This window comes from Nematostella vectensis, chromosome 4 (assembly GCF_932526225.1).
Source record: "Nematostella vectensis chromosome 4, jaNemVect1.1, whole genome shotgun sequence".
Classification (NCBI taxonomy): domain Eukaryota; kingdom Metazoa; phylum Cnidaria; class Anthozoa; order Actiniaria; family Edwardsiidae; genus Nematostella; species Nematostella vectensis.
The window spans coordinates 4,645,546-4,668,758 of record NC_064037.1 but is presented as its reverse complement, the minus strand read 5'-3'; the positions used below and the strand labels follow the sequence as shown (position 1 = coordinate 4,668,758).

Below are 23,213 nucleotides of genomic sequence, written 5' to 3'. Positions count from 1 at the left end.
GCGCACGTGTCCTACGCGGACTGAGTCAGATCTGCGGTTACAGCGCCTGTCTTAGTCTTATTAACATTTCATCCCAGATCCTCAAGATTAACGGATTTTGCCGGGTTCAGCCTTGATTATTTTAAATACACCTGCTCGTGAACGGTATTCCAAAGCACGACACATATGCCAGAGATCAAAAGCCAGCAGGAGACGAATATTATTACAGTGACATTTACTTCGTGCTGTTTTTGATTCATAGTTTTAGTACCCGGTGTAAGAGAGGTCGACTCCTGCTTCGCAGGCTAGAACGTTTGCTGTTTTGTTTTTTTCTTGGCTTGAAACCAAGAGGGGTGAGAGTTAGATAATATGACTGCCCTTTGTCAGTTTTTTGTCGTTGCTGGAATTCTTACACAAACATGGAAAGGAGCTCAAGCAATTTTAGCGAAGAACATCATTGTTGGTGAGTGAGCTTATATTTGAGTATACGCAACTTTCTATAATTTATCCAAACGAATACCGTTTATTCTTTTCTATTAGACCACGAGCAAAACCCTCTTCTAAAAAGCACTCGATTGAAACAATATTAACCGTTATTTTTTTACTTTAGTATCTCTATTCTTTATTTAAGTATCTAGTAGCTTTTATTGGACACGATATTTTTGCTTTGTTATTACGAACTACATAATTAATCGTTATTGCCTGTCTTTGAGCCCTTGGCGCCATCTTTTGGTCTTGTAGTGTTGCGCAGTTTACTTATTTCTTTTACAAATTTTGTCCATTTTCTCATCTTCATCTTATTAATTATTATATAATTGTCCATACTTGATATTTTGCTATACCTTTCCCACATATTTACCATTATTCTCAACATTCTCGTCATCGTGTCGTCGCTGTAATTATCACCATATCATCATAATCTTCGTAATAATCACTATCATAAATAATCGTGGTAATCATCATCAGCTGCACCACGGATCACGGAGCACCTCGAGCTGTGTGAGAAGGGGAGAAGGGGAGGGGGTTAAGAGGAGGTTTCTCAATCTCAGGAGCGCTGGATAATTGTTATACAACCCCCCTTAGCTTGTCCCCCCTTGATTCAATGTGTATTCCCTTTCCTTGTCCGCTTTTGATTCAATGTGTATTATATACCTCTCCCCTTACCATCCATGCCCCCTGGTTTAAGTCGTATTGTACAAACCCCCTTAGCTTGTCCCCCCTTGCTTTAATATGCTTTATATACCCATCCCCCCTTACCATCTGTGTCCCCCTTGCTTAAAGTCGTATTGTACAACCCCCCTTTCCTTGTCCCCTCTTGATTAAATGTGTATTATATACCCCCCTTACTATCCGTGCCCCCCTTGCTTTTAAGTCGTATTATACAACACCCCTTTCTTTGTCCCCCCTTGATTCAACGTGTATTATATACCCCTCCCCGTTACCATCCGTGCCCCCATTGCTTAGTCTTATTGTACAACCCGCTTTACCGTGTCCCCCCTTGCTTCAATATGCTTTATATACCCCCCTTACCATCCGTGCTTCCCTTGCTTTGGGTCGTATTGCACAACCCCCTTTTCTTGCCCCCCCCCTTGCTTCAATGTGTTTTATATACCCCTCCCCCCTTACCATCCGTGCCCCCTTGCTTTAAGTCGTATTGTACAACCCCCCTTAGCTTGTCCCCCCTTGATTCAATATGTTTTATATACCCATCCCCCCTAACATCCGTGCCCCGCTTCCCTGTAGGCGTATTATACACCAAGGAATACGAGAATATGGGCTTCCTGTTTCAACCCGCCATGCTCCGCAGAGAGGTGGTGCTACCTGGAACATACGTCTTCAAGCCCGTCATGATCAATGTGGACGGAAAAGAACTACTAACAAAAGGTGAGTTAGACATTCTAAGTCGTGCTAAGTGATAAAAGCATAATGAAACTCCGTTAAAAAAGATAACATTGGGTTCACAAAACTGCTAGTTCACTACTTAGCTAAAATATCTAATCCTCGTCTACTTATGTTTGGTCTAGAGAGGTCACCCTGTGTTTACTGATTAGCTCAGATCACTGATCCCCTGTTGTAGGTCGACACGTATTAAAAGATTTGTTTGGTTTATAGGGGTCGCCACGTATTTAAAGATTAGTTAAAAATGTTGATACTCATAAATTTGTTTTAATTATAGATAATATAATAAAGTTTGATACCCATGTCTATGTTCGGTATTCGAGATTACCACGTGTCCCCTGATAAGCCCGGGTTTCTAATTCCCATGTTCTTGTTCGGTTTATAGAGGTCGCCACGTCGCTCTCCACGGCCGTGTGCATATTTGATCTGTACACCGGTGATTCAGATGCGTACGCGTTGGCAGAGATGCTGAGAATCCCGCTCATCCAGATGGAGGCGTTTCGGGACGACCCGCCAAACCCGTTTGTCATCTCTATGCGTCCACACTACCACATGGTCAGCAGAGCACTCTTTGATATGTCACTCTACTTTGGGTTTAAGGACATTTCGATTATCTACGATAGTAAGTGAACGGTCGTGTGAGCCCGCGTACCTTGTTCAACACTTACTTTACCACCAGCCGCTGATCGTACCTCACTAGACATCACACAAATACCTGATCGTACATCACTACATCACACAAATACCTGATCGTACATCACTACATCACACAAATACCTGATCGTACATCAATAGACATCACACAAATACCTGATCGTACATCACTAGACACCACACAAATACCTGATCGTACATCACTACATCACACAAATACCTGATCGAACATCACTAGACATCACACAAATACCTGATCGTACATCAATAGACATCACACAAATACCTGGTCGTACATCACTAGACATCACACAAATACCTGATCGTACATCACTAGACATCACAAAAATACCTGATAGTACATCACTAGATATCACACAAATACCTGATCGTACATCACTAGACATCACACAAATACCTGATCGTACATGACCAGACATCACACAAATACCTGATCGTACATCACTACATCACACAAATACCTGATCGTACATCAATAGACATCACACAAATACCTGATCGTACATCACTAGACATCACACAAATACCTGATCTTACATCACTAGACATCACACAAATACCTGATCTTACATCACTAGACATCACACAAATACCTGATCTTACATCACTAGACATCACACAAATACCTGATCGTACATCACTAGACATCACACAAATACCTGATCGTACATCACTACATCACACAAATACCTGATCGTACATCACTAGACATCACACAAATCCCTGATCGTACATCACCACATCACACAAATACCTAATCGTACATCACTACATCAAACAAATACCTGATCGTACATCACTACATCACACAAATACCTGATCGTACATCAATAGACATCACACAAATACCTGATCGTACATCACTACATCACACAAATACCTGATCGTACATCAATAGACATCACACAAATACCTGATCGTACATCACCACATCACACAAATACCTAATCGTACATCACTACATCAAACAAATACCTGATCGTACATCACTAGACATCACACAAATACCTGATCGTACATCACTAGACATCACACAAATACCTGATCGTACATCACTAGACATCACACAAATACCTGATCGTACATCACTAGACATCACGGAAATACCTGATCGTACACACTAGACATCACACAAATACCTGATCGTACATCACTACATCACACAAATACCTGATCGTACATCACTACATCACACAAATACCTGATCGTACATCACTAGACATCACACAAATACCTGATCGTACATCACTAGACATCACACAAATACCTGATTGTACACACTAGACATCACACAAATACCTGATCGTACATCACTAGACATCATTCAAATACCTGATCGTACATCACTAGATATCACACAAATACCTGATCGTACATCACAACATCACACAAATACCTGATCGTACATCACTAGACATCACACAAATACCTGATCGTACATCACTAGACACCACACAAATACCTGATTGTACATCACTAGACACCACACAAATACCTGATCGTACATCACTAGACATCACACAAATACCTGATCGTACATCACTAGACATCACAAAAATACCTGATCGTACATCACTAGACATCACACAAATATCTGATCGTACATCACTAGATATCACACAAATACCTGATCGTACATCACTACATCACACAAATACCTGATCCTACATCACTAGACATCACACAAATCCCTGATCGTACATCACCACATCACACAAATACCTAATCGTACATCACTACATCAAACAAATACCTGATCGTACATCACTAGACATCACACAAATACCTGATCGTACATCAATAGACATCACACAAATACCTGGTCGTACATCACTAGACATCACACAAATACCTGATCGTACATCACTAGACATCACAAAAATACCTGATCGTACATCACTAGATATCACACAAATACCTGATCGTACATCACTAGACATCACACAAATACCTGATCGTACATGACCAGACATCACACAAATACCTGATCGTACATCACTAGACATCACACAAATACCTGATCGTACATCACCAGACATCACACAAATACCTGATCGTACACACTAGACATCACACAAATACCTGATCGTACATCACTAGACATCACACAAATACCTGATCGTACATCACTACATCACACAAATACCTGATCGTACATCACTAGACATCACACAAATACCTGATCGTACATCACTACATCACCCAAATACCTGATCGTACATCACTAGATATCACACAAATACCTGATCGTACATCACTACATCACACAAATACCTGATCGTACATCACTACATCACACAAATACCTGACCGTACATCACTAGACATCACACAAATACCTGATCGTACATCACTAGACATCACACAAATACCTGATCGTACTCACTAGACATCACAAAAGTACCTGATCGTACATCACTAGACATCAGACAAATACCTGATCGTACATCACCAGACATCACACAAATACCTGATCGTACATCACAACATCACAAAAATACCTGATCGTACATCACTAGACATCACACAAATACCTGATCGTACATCACCAGACATCACACAAATACCTGATCGTACATCACAACATCACACAAATACCTAATCGTACATCACTACACCACACAAATACCTGATCGTACATCACCAGACATCACACAAATACCTGATCGTACATCACTAGACATCACACAAATACCTGATTGTACACACTAGACATCACACAAATACCTGATCGTACATCACCAGACATCACACAAATACCTGATCGTACATCACTACATCACACAAATACCTGATCGTACATCACCAGACATCACACAAATACCTGATCGTACATCACAACATCACACAAATACCTGATCGTACATCACTAGACATCACACAAATACCTGATCGTACATCACTAGACATCACAAAAATACCTGATCGTACATCACTAGACATCACACAAATATCTGATCGTACATCACTAGATATCACACAAATACCTGATCGTACATCACTACATCACACAAATACCTGATCCTACATCACTAGACATCACACAAATCCCTGATCGTACATCACCACATCACACAAATACCTAATCGTACATCACTACATCAAACAAATACCTGATCGTACATCACTAGACATCACACAAATACCTGATCGTACATCAATAGACATCACACAAATACCTGGTCGTACATCACTACATCACACAAATACCTGATCGTACATCACTACATCACACAAATACCTGACCGTACATCACTAGACATCACACAAATACCTGATCGTACATCACTACATCACACAAATACCTGATCGTACATCAATAGACATCACACAAATACCTGATCGTACATCACCACATCACACAAATACCTAATCGTACATCACTACATCAAACAAATACCTGATCGTACATCACTAGACATCACACAAATACCTGATCGTACATCACTAGACATCACACAAATACCTGATCGTACATCACTAGACATCACACAAATACCTGATCGTACATCACTAGACATCACGGAAATACCTGATCGTACACACTAGACATCACACAAATACCTGATCGTACATCACTACATCACACAAATACCTGATCGTACATCACTACATCACACAAATACCTGATCGTACATCACTAGACATCACACAAATACCTGATCGTACATCACTAGACATCACACAAATACCTGATTGTACACACTAGACATCACACAAATACCTGATCGTACATCACTAGACATCATTCAAATACCTGATCGTACATCACTAGATATCACACAAATACCTGATCGTACATCACAACATCACACAAATACCTGATCGTACATCACTAGACATCACACAAATACCTGATCGTACATCACTAGACACCACACAAATACCTGATTGTACATCACTAGACACCACACAAATACCTGATCGTACATCACTAGACATCACACAAATACCTGATCGTACATCACTAGACATCACAAAAATACCTGATCGTACATCACTAGACATCACACAAATATCTGATCGTACATCACTAGATATCACACAAATACCTGATCGTACATCACTACATCACACAAATACCTGATCCTACATCACTAGACATCACACAAATCCCTGATCGTACATCACCACATCACACAAATACCTAATCGTACATCACTACATCAAACAAATACCTGATCGTACATCACTAGACATCACACAAATACCTGATCGTACATCAATAGACATCACACAAATACCTGGTCGTACATCACTAGACATCACACAAATACCTGATCGTACATCACTAGACATCACAAAAATACCTGATCGTACATCACTAGATATCACACAAATACCTGATCGTACATCACTAGACATCACACAAATACCTGATCGTACATGACCAGACATCACACAAATACCTGATCGTACATCACTAGACATCACACAAATACCTGATCGTACATCACCAGACATCACACAAATACCTGATCGTACACACTAGACATCACACAAATACCTGATCGTACATCACTAGACATCACACAAATACCTGATCGTACATCACTACATCACACAAATACCTGATCGTACATCACTAGACATCACACAAATACCTGATCGTACATCACTACATCACCCAAATACCTGATCGTACATCACTAGATATCACACAAATAACTGATCGTACATCACTACATCACACAAATACCTGATCGTACATCACTACATCACACAAATACCTGACCGTACATCACTAGACATCACACAAATACCTGATCGTACATCACTAGACATCACACAAATACCTGATCGTACTCACTAGACATCACAAAAGTACCTGATCGTACATCACTAGACATCAGACAAATACCTGATCGTACATCACCAGACATCACACAAATACCTGATCGTACATCACAACATCACAAAAATACCTGATCGTACATCACTAGACATCACACAAATACCTGATCGTACATCACCAGACATCACACAAATACCTGATCGTACATCACAACATCACACAAATACCTAATCGTACATCACTACACCACACAAATACCTGATCGTACATCACCAGACATCACACAAATACCTGATCGTACATCACTAGACATCACACAAATACCTGATTGTACACACTAGACATCACACAAATACCTGATCGTACATCACCAGACATCACACAAATACCTGATCGTACATCACTACATCACACAAATACCTGATCGTACATCACCAGACATCACACAAATACCTGATCGTACATCACAACATCACACAAATACCTGATCGTACATCACTAGACATCACACAAATACCTGATCGTACATCACTAGACATCACACAAATACCTGATCGTACATCACTAGACATCACACAAATACCTGATCGTACACACTAGACATCACACAAATACCTGATCGTACATCACTACATCACACAAATACCTGATCGTACATCACTACATCACACAAATACCTGATCGTACATCACTAGACATCACACAAATACCTGATCGTACATCACTAGACATCACACAAATACCTGATTGTACACACTAGACATCACACAAATACCTGATCGTACATCACTAGACATCATTCAAATACCTGATCGTACATCACTAGATATCACACAAATACCTGATCGTACATCACAACATCACACAAATACCTGATCGTACATCACTAGACACCACACAAATACCTGATCGTACATCACTAGACACCACACAAATACCTGATCGTACATCACTAGACATCACACAAATACCTGATCGTACATCACTAGACATCACAAAAATACCTGATCGTACATCACTAGACATCACACAAATATCTGATCGTACATCACTAGATATCACACAAATACCTGATCGTACATCACTACATCACACAAATACCTGATCCTACATCACTAGACATCACACAAATCCCTGATCGTACATCACCACATCACACAAATACCTAATCGTACATCACTACATCAAACAAATACCTGATCGTACATCACTAGACATCACACAAATACCTGATCGTACATCAATAGACATCACACAAATACCTGGTCGTACATCACTAGACATCACACAAATACCTGATCGTACATCACTAGACATCACAAAAATACCTGATCGTACATCACTAGATATCACACAAATACCTGATCGTACATCACTAGACATCACACAAATACCTGATCGTACATGACCAGACATCACACAAATACCTGATCGTACATCACTAGACATCACACAAATACCTGATCGTACTCACTAGACATCACAAAAGTACCTGATCGTACATCACTAGACATCACACAAATATCTGATCGTACATCACTAGATATCACACAAATACCTGATCGTACATCACTAGACATCACACAAATAGCTGATCGTACATCACTAGATATCACACAAATACCTGATCGTACTCACTAGACATCACAAAAATACCTGATCGTACATCACTAGATATCACACAAATACCTGATCGTACATCACTACATCACACAAATACCTGATCGTACATCACTACATCACACAAATACCTGATCGTACATCACTAGACATCAGACAAATACCTGATCGTACATCACTAGACACCACACAAATACCTGATCGTACATCACTACATCACACAAATACCTGATCGTACATCACTAGACACCACACAAATACCTGATCGTACATCACTAGACATCACACAAATACCTGATCGTACATCACCAGACATCACACAAATACCTGATCGTACATCACTAGACATCAGACAAATACCTGATCGTACATCACTAGACACCACACAAATACCTGATCGTACATCACTACATCACACAAATACCTGATCGTACATCACTAGACATCACACAAATACTTGATCGTACATCAATAGACATCACACAAATACCTGGTCGTACATCACTAGACATCACACAAATACCTGATCGTACATCACTAGACATCACACAAATACCTGGTCGTACATCACTAGACATCACACAAATACCTGATCGTACATCACTAGACATCACAAAAATACCTGATCGTACATCACTAGACATCACACAAATACCTGATCGTACATCACTAGACATCACACAAATACCTGATCGTACATCACCAGACATCACACAAATACCTGATTGTACATCACTAGACATCACACAAATACCTGATCGTACATCACTTTATACTAAGCGGTCTATGATGCTGATGCCTGCTAAGGACGTGTAAATATAAATCCACTCACAGACTATTACGAATCTCGGAATTTGATTGGCTCCTGTACTCACTATCTATTGAGTCATAGATAGTGAATAGCGAAAAAGCCGGTGTTCTCGCGCCAAAAGCGGTTATTTATTACTGAGAATTAGTCAAAGTAGTATGTGAACGGATTCAGACTAGAACAATAAGACTACTCGTTCTCGTTTTCTAATAGTCAACACGAACTCGTAGTCTAAATGTTATGTTTAAAACCTTCTACTTTGTCTCTGAAATTTCTTAGGCCCGATTCCAAAATGCACAAAATACTAGCTTAGTATCATAACTTATCTTTTTTAATATCTTATACTAGTATTATTGTATACTTATATCTTTTACTTTATTTGTCCCATAAGGGAAGTTTGTGGTGCCCGCAACTGACTTCTTCAACCTGGCTCGGACGTCTGACCGGTTCCAGGTGTACATGATGCCAAGTTTGGATTTGCAGGGCAACATCCAGGTTCCACTCACCGTGCTCAAGAATTCTTGGTTCAAGAACATCATCATTTTCTGCGATCAGGAAGATCTAGCCCGCATCATGAACATGGTATACATCAGGGGCATTGCCAGGGCGTGCGGAGGGAAAGCGCACATCCCTCCTTTCATCGGAAATTTGCATTTGGCGGCATTTTCTATTTAAAGATAGTCGAATATCATATTTTTTTATTTTTGACTGATGATGTATCCTCCACCCCCATCCCCCTTCATCAAATCCTGGGTTTGGTTGGGGTGTGAGAGGGGCAGGTGTCAAAGTGTTACTGACATCATGGGTGGGGTGGGAGGTGTCAAAGTGTTACTGACATCATGGGTGGGGTGGGAGGTGTCAAGGTAATGCTGACATCATGGGTGGGGTGGGAGGTGTCAAATTGTTACTGACATCATGGGTGGGGTGGGAGGTGTCAAAGTGTTACTGACATCATGGGTGGGGTGGGAGGTGTCAAGGTGTTACTGACATCATGGGTGGGGTGGGATGTGTCAAGGTGTTACTGACATCATGGGTGGGGTGGGAGGTGTCAAGGTGTTACTGACATCATGGGTGGGGTGGGAGGTGTCAAGGTATTACTGACATCATGGGTGGGGTGGGAGGTGTCAAGGTGTTACTGACATCATGGGTGGGGTGGGATGTGTCAAGGCATCACTGACATCATGGGTGGGGTGGGAGGTGTCAAGGTATCACTGACACCATGGGTGGGGATGGTAGGTTAACGAGGACGCATAAATAATGAGCATGGTTAACATGATCCAAGGTAGTTTGGTGGAGGGGGTCCCTCATTCACATCACTTATATGACAGCTTATCATGTCTTTCACTTCTAGGCTTTATTTGTTGGATTCAACGATGATAGTGATTATAAGTGGATTGCTTCTGATCTGGTGAGTTTAAAATAGATAATAACATAAGACAGGATCTTGAGGTGGAGTTGTTGTTAACTTTATTGATCTCTAAATTTAGGGAGACAAGGAATGTAGAAGTTATGTTTCGTTATAAAAAGGACTAATAGTAAAAATCCGGTTGTAATTATAGCATGGCATCTCGGGGAATTTAGTCATTGAATGTCCCCGCAAAGGAGGGATGATTAGTTGAAGTCCCGACGCCGCAGACTTTATAATACCATGATCACCGAGAAAATTAACTCGAAACTACGAGTAATCTTAGGTTTGCAAGCACTGTTTAATGAATTGGCGCCTTTGTATGCGTTGTTTTTTACCTTTAAGACCACCCTATATGATTGCACATACAATCTGAAATGAAATATTCACACATTTAAAAGTATTCAAATAGTTGCAGAAGTGATTGAAAAATACAAATACCATCAGCTCTATAGTATAGTTTTGTTCTTTGACGTCATAAGTACGCATGCGTACAGAAATCAAAATCATCCCACATGGATCTAGTCTTACGTTGTTTAGGTACCACGCGATCAAATACTGTGTTCTTTTGGCGCAGTATCAATGCCTGTGTTAATCATATTCAGGAAACTGCGTTTTATTTGTTTCTTTGGTGGAAACTAGAAGATAAGCAACTTGGTTCTAAATTTCTCTCCAGCACTGATGGAGAGGGAAATTTAGAAGACAAAAAAGATTCTTTTGTTTTCCTCTGAATTTCCTCGTCATTAAAGAATGAGAGAAATTTAGAAACTAAATCTCCCTCATCATAATGGATGGGATGAACCCCTGGTTCTATGCTGTAAAATGATAAAAGAAATAGATGAAAAACAACGATAATGATTATGTGTGATGATGATGATGATGATGATATTCAAATATAAAAGTGTTCTACCATGCACATAAATGTCGACAATCGTCTTCCCTGCAGGAAGTTGCCGGCCCAAACAAGACCTACCCGTCCATTCTTGGTATGGTAGGGTTAAGCTTGAACCTGGACAACGACAGGCTATCAGAGCACTTGCAGCGCACTGCGATCACGCTAAGCGTGGGAAAAATACTGTCCCCGGTCAGTTTACTATTTCAAGAAACTTACACAGCTACTTCTTTGTTATTGTTCACACCGGGGCCTTAGCAGGGAGAAGGGTGGGGGAAATACTATTCCCGTTCAGTATACTATTCAAATAATCTTACACAGCTACTTCTTTGTTATTCACACCGGGGCCTTAGCAGGGAGAAGAGTGGGGGGAATACAATTCCCGTTCAGTATACTATTCAAAGAATCTTACTCAAGTACTTCTTTGTTATTGTTTATCATAAACAGGGCCTTGGCAGGAGGAGGGGTCTGTGGTCTTATGTCTCCCCTACATTTTCATGATATTAAAATGATCAGTAGAGGCATAGTAGTGGCCCCTATATACCGGTCCCCCCCCCCCAAAGTAAAAAACGTTGCGTTGGTAAAAGTTTCTTTTAAAAAAAAAGAAAGAAAGCGTCAAGCCCTAGTCACGACGGCTATTACAATGTGTCCACAAGGACTCCATCTCTTTTATCATAAAATAAACATTATCTTTAAGCTTAAAGCTCTCTTTGCACTCCTTAGCAAGTGGAACTATTCTTACGGCAGCAGGGGGTCAAGTCGAGGTTAGCTTTGGCGCTAATTCAGAAAAATGCCTTCGCTAACGTGAGATTCAAACTTTCTCTCTCAGGTGGCCTACTCTGTCGTGAACGACTCCATTCAAGTTGTAGCAAACGCCATCCGTAGCCTGATCTCTGCCAGTCTGTGGCCGAAAATCTACCCTCGACCAGCCAATCAGGACTGTCCTCTACAGGACGATACTGGGAAATTAGGACCCACACTACTTGACGCAATCAAAGGGGTAAAGCGTTTTAGATGAGCTCCAATCCATACTATAATGATCAGCCAATCCATTGTTATTGTTGGAATCATGCTCAAAGATCGAGGAGTTTCTTGCTAGGGCTGTTTGGCCTTTTGCGAGAAAAAGGGAAAGTTTTCTGATGTTAGCCAATGAGCATACGAGAAAACACTCTCATTGAAATGAAAACAAGCCAAATCAGCCAGTCTTTCATTCAAAGATAGGATTCTCGCATTTTCTAATTGTCTAAATATTTGTTCTTGGTGGCCACGGTAGCGGGTGTCGCACTACAACAGTATAACATATTTAATAAATTAACTATTTTCTACAGCGAAAAGACCGTGGTATGACCGGGCCGTACAGTATAACATATTTAATAAATTAACTATTTTCTACAGCGAAAAGATCGTGGTATGACCGGGCCGTACAGTATAACATATTTAATAAATTAACTATTTTCTACAGCGAAAAGACCGTGGTATGACCGGGCCGTACAGTATAACATATTTAATAAATTAACTATTTTCTACAGCGAAAAGACCGTGGTATGACCGGGCCGTACAGTATAACATATTTAATAAATTAACTATTTTCTACAGCGAAAAGACCGTGGTATGACCGGGCCGTACAGTATAACATATTTAATAAATTAAGTATTTTCTACAGCGAAAAGATCGTGGTATGACCGGGCCGTACAGTATAACATATTTAATAAATTAACTATTTTCTACAGCGAAAAGACCGTGGTATGACCGGACCGATCAGCTTCAACAAGCAGGGCCAACGTAACGCTAAGGGCGGCTTCGATATTTTGAATATCCGTGAAGACGACGTGGAAAAGGTCAGTGACGGACCATTAGATATTTAACGGTGGAAGGGAAAAGTGCTCATGATCGATTTTCTCTCTAATCCTTTGGCTTTTTTAATGGTATATGGTAATACCTTCAGCTGCTTGAATTTTCCTTCCTCTGGGAGCTTGCCGATTTTTCTTTTTTGGGGGAGGGGGTGGGGGATTTGTGCATAGTCACATGACCGTCAGCCTAGACATGCACCTGTAGACCCCACGTAGTCTAGACATGCCACTGTAGACCCCACGTAGTCTAGACATGCCACTGTAGACCTCACGTAGTCTAGACATGCCACTGTAGACCCCACGTAGTCTAGACATGCCACTGTAGACCTCACGTAGTCTAGACATGCCACTGTAGACCTCACGTAGTCTAGACATGCCACTGTAGACCTCACGTAGTCTAGACATGCCACTGTAGACCACTGTAGTTACCATTATGGCTTCGTGTCGGATAACAGGACGCCCTCTATATATCGGTAACTGTAGTTTTCATGATGGCTTTTCTGTTATGTTGTTAAGAGGGCGCCTTCTATAGATCGGTCACTGAAGTTATCGTGATGACTTCTCTGTTAGGTTGTTAACAGGACGCCTTCTATATATCGGTCACTGAAGTTATCGTGACGTCTTCTCTGTTAGGTTGTTAAGAGGACGCCCCCTATATATCGGTCACTGTAGTTATCGTGATGGCTTTTCTGTTAGGTTGTTAACAGGACGCCTTCTATATATCGGTCACTGGAGTCATCGTGATGTCTTCTCTGTTAGGTTGTTAACAGGACGCCCTCTATATATCGGTCATTGTAGTTATCGTGATGGATCTTTTGTTAGGCTGTTTAGAGGACGCCCTCTATTTACCGGTCACTGTAGTTATCGTGATGGATCTTCTGTTAGGCTGTTCAGAGGACGCCCTCTATATATCGGTCACTGTGGGTAACATGATTACTTTTCTGTTAGGTTGGAAAGTGGACGCCCTCCCCTATGCAGGACACGGACGCTCTGCGCATGAAGAGTGTCAATCCTGTTAAGTGGGTGGGGCAATATGCAGAAATGGTTAAGTGCCACAACCCGAATACACCGGGGTCTTCGTTGCCGCGACCAAAGAGAGTGATCAAACTCACGGCAGTAATAGTGAGTATGATCTGATAGATTTTATGTAACTGTATCCTATAAAGCCTTCCACTTTAACAGCGTGCTCACACTTCTATTTATTAGGCCTAATGATTTTACTTAAACCTCGATAAAAAAATTCGCCGCACTTGCACCAGAAAAAATCATATAAGGGCCGCCTTTTACACTTTATATATTATTTTTCTGGTACTTTGACTTTTAAAAGACGACCCATAATAGGACAGTTTTCAACGTCGTGAAGAAAAAATATCCACACAACCTCTGGAAATTCTAGCCGCTTGATAAGGATAACCTGTCAATTACAATCCACTGAATTGGACTATGCCTTATTTTTTATTCTTTATATTTTTTTGGTAAACATTTCATTAGAAGGGATATTAATTCACGTAGTATACAGGCGCGTACCCAGGATCGGCCGAGGGGGGGGGAGGGGGGTGTCATAGGTATCATATGGAAAAAGCATAGTATTTGAAGGTTCCTTAATAAGAAATGACCTCCCGCACCCCCTGATGGCTAACCAAGATACCTTTGTTCTAAAGGAACCACCATTCCTAGATTGGCGCAACGGGTCGATAGAGACTCGACCTGTATCTAACGAGAGCTTACAGGGCTTTCTGATCGATGTAATTAACGAGCTGTCAACCGTGGTAGGCTTTGAATACGAAATCGATTTGCGACGAGATACAAACTATGCAAGCATGGTAAATGGACGAGTGACAGGCATGGTTGGAGACCTGATAGATAAGGTGGGTGACTTGATAGATAGATAGGGTGGGTGACTTGATAGATAAGGTGGGTGACTTGATAGATAGATAGGGTGGGTGACTTGATAGATAGATAGGGTGGGTGACTTGATAGATAAGGTGGGTGACTTGATAGATAGATAGATAGGGTGGGTGACTTGATAGATAAGGTGGGTGACTTGATAGATAAGGTTGGAGACATGATAGATAAGGTGGGTGACTTGATAGATAGGGTGGGTGACTTGATAGATAAGGTGGGTGACTTGATAGATATGGTGAGTGACTTGATAGATAAGGTTTGTGACTTGATAGATAAGGTTTGAGACCTGATAGATAAGGTGGGTGATTGATAGATAACGTAGGTGACTTGATAGGTAAGGTGGGTGACTTGATAGATAAGGGGGTGACTTGATAGATAGGGTGGGTGACTTGATAGATAAGGTGGTTGACTTGATAGAGATTAGAAGAGTGACTTGATAGAGATAAGGTGAGTAACTTGATAGATAAGGTGGGTGACTTGATAGAGATAAGGTGAGTGACTTGATAGATAAGGTGGGTGACTTGATAGATAAGGTGGGTGACCTGATACATAAGGTGGGCGATTGATAGATAAGGTGGGTAACTTGATAGATAAGGTGGGTGACTTAATAGATAAGGTGGGTGACCTGATAGATAAGGTGGGTGATTGATAGATAAGGTGGGTGACTTGATAGATAACGTGTGTGACCTCATAGATAAAGTAGGTGACCCCATATTAAAGGAGGGTGAACGGATAGATAAGGGAGGTGACCTACTTGATAAGGTGGGCATAGATAAAGTAAATAAGCCCATAAATGAGCTGGTTGAACTTGTAGATAAGGTTAATAATGTATGGATAATGTAAGAAAATTCATTTTGTGAGAAATGGGAGTGAATTGGCTTACCGTATTTACTCAAATAAGCATCTCCCCCAAATAAGCGCCCCCCTCCCCTCCCAAAGTTTTATGTAATCATAGAAGTAGTTCTAAGAAAGAACTGGAGCACATAGACTCTGGAAAAGAAAGATAAACATTTAATGGATGAAAGTTTATTGGAAGAAAGCTACTTCAAGTTGTAACGATATAGAGAAAGGAAACTGTTGTAGTAGTATAAAATGGATATTAAATGAATAAAAACATTCTTCAGCTTTTTGTGCGAAATTTGCCCTTTTAAATAAGCGCCTCCTCCAAATAAAGCGCCCTGTCTTAGAGTCGAAAAATTTAATGTGCGTCGGGGCGCTTATTCGAGTAAATACGGTATCGATCAAGCATTGAGAGATAACGTAGCCGACTAATAACCTTGTCTCCACTTCAAGAAAGCAGACATGGCGCTCGCTCCGATCACAATCACCGCTGAGCGTGAAAGCAAGATAGACTTTAGCAAGCCGTTTATGGACTTCATGCAGAGTTTGATTATGAAGGAGATGAAGGAGGAGGAGATTAGTTTGTTCGCATTCGTGCAGCCATTCGACGGAACCGTGTGGCTACTCATAATTCTAGTGGTAAGTAAAGTATCGAGAGGCTTTTATTTAGCGAGTGTCCTGCAGAGCCGTAGCAGTGGGTGGGGCACTGGGGGCGTGTGCCCTCCACCCCCTCTAAATATTAAAAATATATATAAGGAAGTGACCAGTAGGGGCGTTGCTGTGCCCCCAATATTTCTGTATCGTGTCCCCCTCCCCCCCCAAACATTTCGAGGCCTGTTATGGCACTGTCATTAAAACTTGCGTCTACTTTAATCCATAACTTGATACAGGTAATCGAACGTTTTGTAGTACCATACTAATAACTGCCTATAAATCTGACTTAAAATTCCTCATATATCCCTTATACTTATAAGATCTGATGAACTATCCCTCTAGGTCCTATTTGTCACTATCATGATGTTCGTAGTCGATCTCTGGAGTCCGTTCGGACATCGGGCCGAGGCTAGGATCACGGATGAGGGAGCTGGGGACGAGTTTAACCTGTTCAACAGTCTTTGGTTTGCTACCGCGTCTATGCTTCAGCAAGGACCCGACAACACACCCAAGTCGCCATCAGGGAGAATTCTTGCTTCTGCCTTCTGGTTCTTTATTCTTATCATTATTTCTACTTACACAGCAAACTTGGCTGCATTTTTCACAAGTAAGTGCTAACGGTTACTCAAGTTTTTTAAAATAAAAGTCAACCAGACAATGCCTAGTCATGCGAGAATCCTATATATTTCGATTTGACTTTTTTAAAGGAAGAAACTGAAACTCTTCGGCGCTAATAAATAAGTCAGTTTATCAAACTTCAGCAATCTTCAACTTTAAACAGAACCGACAATCTTTATTTATTAGTTGTGTATTTTTATAGAGAAGACCTCCAAGAACTTCATTGAGACGCTAGACGATCTGACTAAACAGAAGAAGATAAGTTACGGCTGCTTGAAGGGGGGCTCAATGGCGAGCTTCTTCGAGAAATCCAACAACCCCTTGTACAAGACCATGTTCCGTCAGATGGAGTTCGTGTCGAGCACCAAGGAGGGTGTGGCGAGGGTTAGGGAGGGCACTTACGCCTATCTCACAGAGCAGGTAATGGTGACGGTGATCATGATGATGATGATGATGATGGCGATGATCATGGCGTGTAGGAGGGTGTGGCGAGGGTCAGACCAGGTAATGGTCTGACCCTTGCCACACTGAGGTCAGACCATCATGACGGTCATGATGATGGCGATTATGATGGAGATAATTGTGGTGTGTAGGAGGATGTAGCGGGGGTCAGATCAGGTAATGATGATTGGATGATGAAGGCAATTATGATGGCGATAGTTAATGGTTCTGGTGTTAAAGAACCTCAGCCCCTTCTCTCTTGGTCGCCAATATGTGGGTCATCGCATATTTAGGGATCGTTAAACACAATCCTTTTTTGATATGATACCCATGAAGTCGCATTCTCCCTGTTACCGGTGCAAAACTACCAAACCCTGGGTAATCGTCTTGCTGGGTTTGGTGATAATGATTATCTGATGATGATAATTGAAATAAGGAAAAAGAGAGAAGAAGAATAACAAAAATGATATGATGATGATGATGATGATGATGACTATTTCTAAACTGCACTATTGTTGCTTAGCCTTACTTAGACTACTACAACAAGCGCGAGCCATGCGATACAATCCTTTTGAACAACCTACTAACAGCCAAAAGCTACGGCTTTGGAATGCAGCGGAACTCTCCTTACATTAACGAAATATCTGTTGGCATACTGAACGTGAGTATTTAAAATCTAATAACGAAAATAAAAAATGAAAATAATAACTTTAACATGGAAGCTAGAAATGCTAGATGTATCTTCAACAATCGATAATGTAGCGTGTTTAATTTTCTTGAAAGTATCTTTAAAAGTTTTCCCTGTGTGTTTCTTTCTCAGCTTCGTGAGAGCGGTTTCATCGAGCGTGCACGTGTTAAGTGGTGGGATGACCGGTCAGAGTGTCCGGAAATCCAACAAGAGAGTTCGACGCAGAGCCTGGGTATCAAGAACATGGCAGGCGTGTTCATCATCCTCATGGGTGGTGTCGGGCTGTCACTCATCCTCATCATCATCGAGATAAAGTGCAAGAGACTGGTCGATATGTTGACTCATAACCAGGTAAAGGCAGGATTTGAACACCTATATAGTCACTGGGATGGATCATACCAGGAATATCAGGGGTAGAGACGGGATTGGAGTAGCTACACCCCAGGGGGAGGGGATTACTATACCTATTGGTGTGTGCTTCCCCACTTAGACTGGGGATACACATTTAGCAGCAAATATGCATCAGATTTAAGTCAGAGATAAAGGCCAAGCCAAAGGAGTCTGTATCTCAGCATTGAGGCATAAGAAAACAGTCTTCTTTGCATTTGTTCCTGCTATTAAACACTAATGAATACTCGAAAAAAGGTAAACAAATACAAAAAGAGTACAAGAGATGTAAAATTAGAAACACGATTACCAAAGTAGGACGAGAAACGTCTAGAGTGCTGCCTTAAAGACTCTATCAAAAGCCAAGATCTGCGACTGGTTTCACTCTGCGTATCTTGGGTACCATGATTCTCTGATGTAATGAGTTTCGCATCGAGCTTGCCAACATTGAACCACATTAAAAACATTGTCTTTTCCTCATGCTAATAATCCTGGACTATATTTCATGTAATAATATTTTTTTGTGACTAATTTGATCGTCGATGGGCAGATGTGGTACCTAAAGTACGCATAGAAAAATTCCAATAAAATAGTTCCAAGAAGTGTTCAATGTTGGTGACCTAACGGCGTGAATCTCATTCTTCCTAGAGCCTCGAGGAGAGAATGAATCGTTCCAAACTGAGTGTAAACAAGTCAACGGAGAGCGTTAACCCTCCACGCGAGCAGAACAACATACCTGTCAGAGTGGTACTCTCCCAGGGAAAGAAGGAACTCAAGCCTGGGGCTACTTACGACCCACGGTCCCCCATCACCTCCCCTAGAGGGTCGGTAGATGAAAATACTTGGAAGGGGTGGTTTGGAAAGTGGATTACTGGGACCTAGGTGCGTTTAAGGTTTAGATAAGGTCGCCAATAACGTATCAGACTTTATTCGTAGATAAGGTCGCCAATAACGTATCAGACTTTATTCGTAGATAAGGTCGCCAATAACGTATCAGACTTTATTCGTAGATAAGGTCGCCAACAACGTATCAGACTTTATTCGTAGATAAGGTCGCCAATAACGTATCAGACTTTATTCGTAGATAAGGTCGCCAATAACGTATCAGACTTTATTCGTAGATAAGGTCGCCAACAACGTATCAGACTTTATTCGTAGATAAGGTCGCCAATAACGTATCAGACTTTATTCGTAGATAAGGTCGCCAATAACGTATCAGACTTTATTCGTAGATAAGGTCGCCAATAACGTATCAGACTTTATTCGTAGATAAGGTCGCCAACAACGTATCAGACTTTATTCGTAGATAAGGTCGCCAATAACGTATCAGACTTTATTCGTAGATAAGGTCGCCAATAACGATCAGACTTTATTCGTAGATAAGGTCGCCAATAACGTATCAGACTTCATTCATATTGTTTGTTATTTTGAAGTTTCCTTGCAAATGAACCGTTCTATTTTCAATTATAAACAATAACAAAGGAGTGGTTGATCGACATTATTTTATAAGGTCACTTTGATGTAAAATGATTTTTTAAGCATTCTAGCAGCGTCTCGATAACTTAATTCTAGAACCCCCCACCCCCTCCCCTCTTGCCGTCAAAAATTAGTAATTTCGTAGTTGAAGAATCCTCCTAAATGTCTTATATTTCAGTGTGTGACTGAAGACGATGATAATGACCAAGACCTCGAGCCGACAGAAAACCTGATGGAATTACAACTTCTCCCACCACCGCCAAAACGACCCAACAATCTACGACTTGTCCCAGATATCTACGCCCACACACCAGAAAGCAAGCTTTGAGCCCTGTGAGGTTACCATGTAAACAAGCCTTAGCAACCATTGGCCTTGGCAACCATTAATTAAACGACAGATTCGAATTAAATTAAGTGAAGCAAACGGGACTTGTATTGTGATAAACTAGTTCTTTCAGAATTTTTGTAAAAATTGTGCAATGTTGAAGGGTAAGAACATCCGGTATTGTGTAAAGTATAGAATTGTAGCAAAATAATTTAACATGTTAAGATCTAAAAGTCGCTGCCAGTGCGTATGATAATGTTTCTCATCTGATCTAATTAGAGTAAAATAATATTTATTAAAAAAAAAACAGCCCATAGCAAAATAGGTTAAATGTTATATGTCTTAATTACAGCAAATGGAATAGGATTCATTGAAAACTTTTAAATAAAACTAAGACTAAAATAAGTCTATTTTTGTTCTGTGGGGTGGGGGTGAGGGGTTCGCTCACCCATTTAGCGGACCATTTTCTCTTAGGTAGCTCGTCCTAGCCCGCAGGTGGTACTTAATTTTCCTTCATGAAAAAAACCCGAAACCCCCTGCCAACGGGCCTGTTAGGTGCCATAAGTTTAGTCTTGTCAATGCTACCCTGGGTTCCAGAGGCTGAATATCCGCTTTTCCCAGCATGCTTTGCTCATCAAAATTCTCGCTTCGTTAAAAAAAATCTCGCTTCGCTCGAATTATTAGATTTGTGTAATGTTTTATTCCAAGCGTAAAAATATAGATTTGTGACTTACTTTTCTTTTGATTTTTTTAGACGTTTTACACGGTTATTCAACAACCCAAGACAAGATTAAGATTATACTCATTATCAAAAAAACAATAGGGAAATTATTCATAATTCTATAAGTCGAGTTTGCTTCCTCTGATTTCCAAAAAAATTGTGTCAGTTAATCAAGAGGTAAGGCCAAATCTATTTTAAAAGTTTTGTTAATTTTCATCTAGAATCAAGGAGCTACGATGCCATGAATAATTTGTCTATTGTTTTGTTGATGAAGGGGAATTTTGGACCGTTTTCTACACTGATGTAACCGTTGCAATATAGGTAAGTTTTACCTCATTACCAAAAAACAATGGAAAGATTATTCATGATATTATAATTAGAAAATCTTACACATTATTGGCTCATAGCTTGAATCACAAGATTGGCAGGATTAACTTAATGCAATATTAAATTTTTGAGAATTTTCCTCTAGAGTCGAGAGAGATACGGCATCATGAAAATTCTTTTAATAATGAGGCAAGTGTGCTTGTATCATACAGTGATTCCACACCTCTAGACCATTTTACTTTATTAACGAAAAACAAGTAATTTATCGAGTTATATCTCGAGCACCTTTTATCTGATTGGCTGATGAATTGGATCACATGATAGGGGGAGTGATCCTAATCCACCAATAGTGTGCAGCGGATGTTTCCTGGAAAGTTCAAAGAGATATGGCATCGTGAGTAATTGTTCTTCAACCACCGTAACACGAAATTACTTTACTAAGATGCCAAATTTGATTTTGTTCAAAACTCTGTGGATCAATCGGTTAGCGTGTTAGGCTGGAAAGTTGGTGGTTCAAGCTCACTCATTTTGTTTTGCATAGCTCAATACTGCTTTAAAAGTAGACCCAGAAACCATTACGTACCCACGTTCATGTTCAGTGATTATCCAAGTCGCTGTGGAGCAATCGGTTTGCGCGCTAGGCTGATAGTTGGTGGTCCAAGCTCACCTAGGGACAAAAGATATATTTTTGCATAGTTTAATGCTGCTTTTTAAAAGAAACTAGGAGTGCCCCGAGTTAAGTTTATCCAAGTCCCTTTGCATCCCACTGACTCGGTGAAAGCCGGCTTGGTGGATCTTTTGAAGTTTCAGGCTCTTACCTGTTATGAATTCACCACCCCTCCCCCCCGTCTAACGAAAATAGACACATAAAAAAATTGGGAGATTTCACCAACCTGGTAAAAAATCTAC

At 40.6% G+C, this 23,213-nt stretch overlaps 1 protein-coding gene across 3 annotated transcripts; it reads left to right on the top strand.

Moving 5' to 3' along the window:
• The first annotated feature begins 95 nt into the window (after nt 1-95).
• On the top strand, nt 96-21,658 carry LOC5513053 (glutamate receptor ionotropic, kainate 2). Of its 3 annotated transcripts, XM_048726673.1 has the most exons (17): nt 96-442; nt 1,723-1,863; nt 2,264-2,500; nt 10,167-10,357; nt 11,127-11,183; nt 12,127-12,264; nt 12,902-13,072; nt 13,803-13,910; nt 14,871-15,044; nt 15,584-15,790; nt 17,121-17,306; nt 17,664-17,928; nt 18,142-18,359; nt 18,904-19,041; nt 19,201-19,419; nt 20,104-20,279; nt 21,110-21,196. In XM_048726673.1, exons 1-17 carry the CDS (start codon nt 349-351, stop codon nt 21,114-21,116), a joined length of 2,727 nt encoding a protein of 908 aa, XP_048582630.1. In that variant the 5' UTR covers nt 96-348; the 3' UTR covers nt 21,117-21,196. The 3 variants fall into 3 exon arrangements, with proteins under 3 accessions (XP_048582630.1, XP_048582629.1, XP_048582631.1); XM_048726672.1 differs by lacking the exon at nt 21,110-21,196 and having other exon boundaries at nt 20,104-20,337; XM_048726674.1 differs by lacking the exon at nt 20,104-20,279 and having other exon boundaries at nt 102-442; nt 21,110-21,658.
• Nucleotides 21,659-23,213: the final 1,555 nt, after the last annotated feature.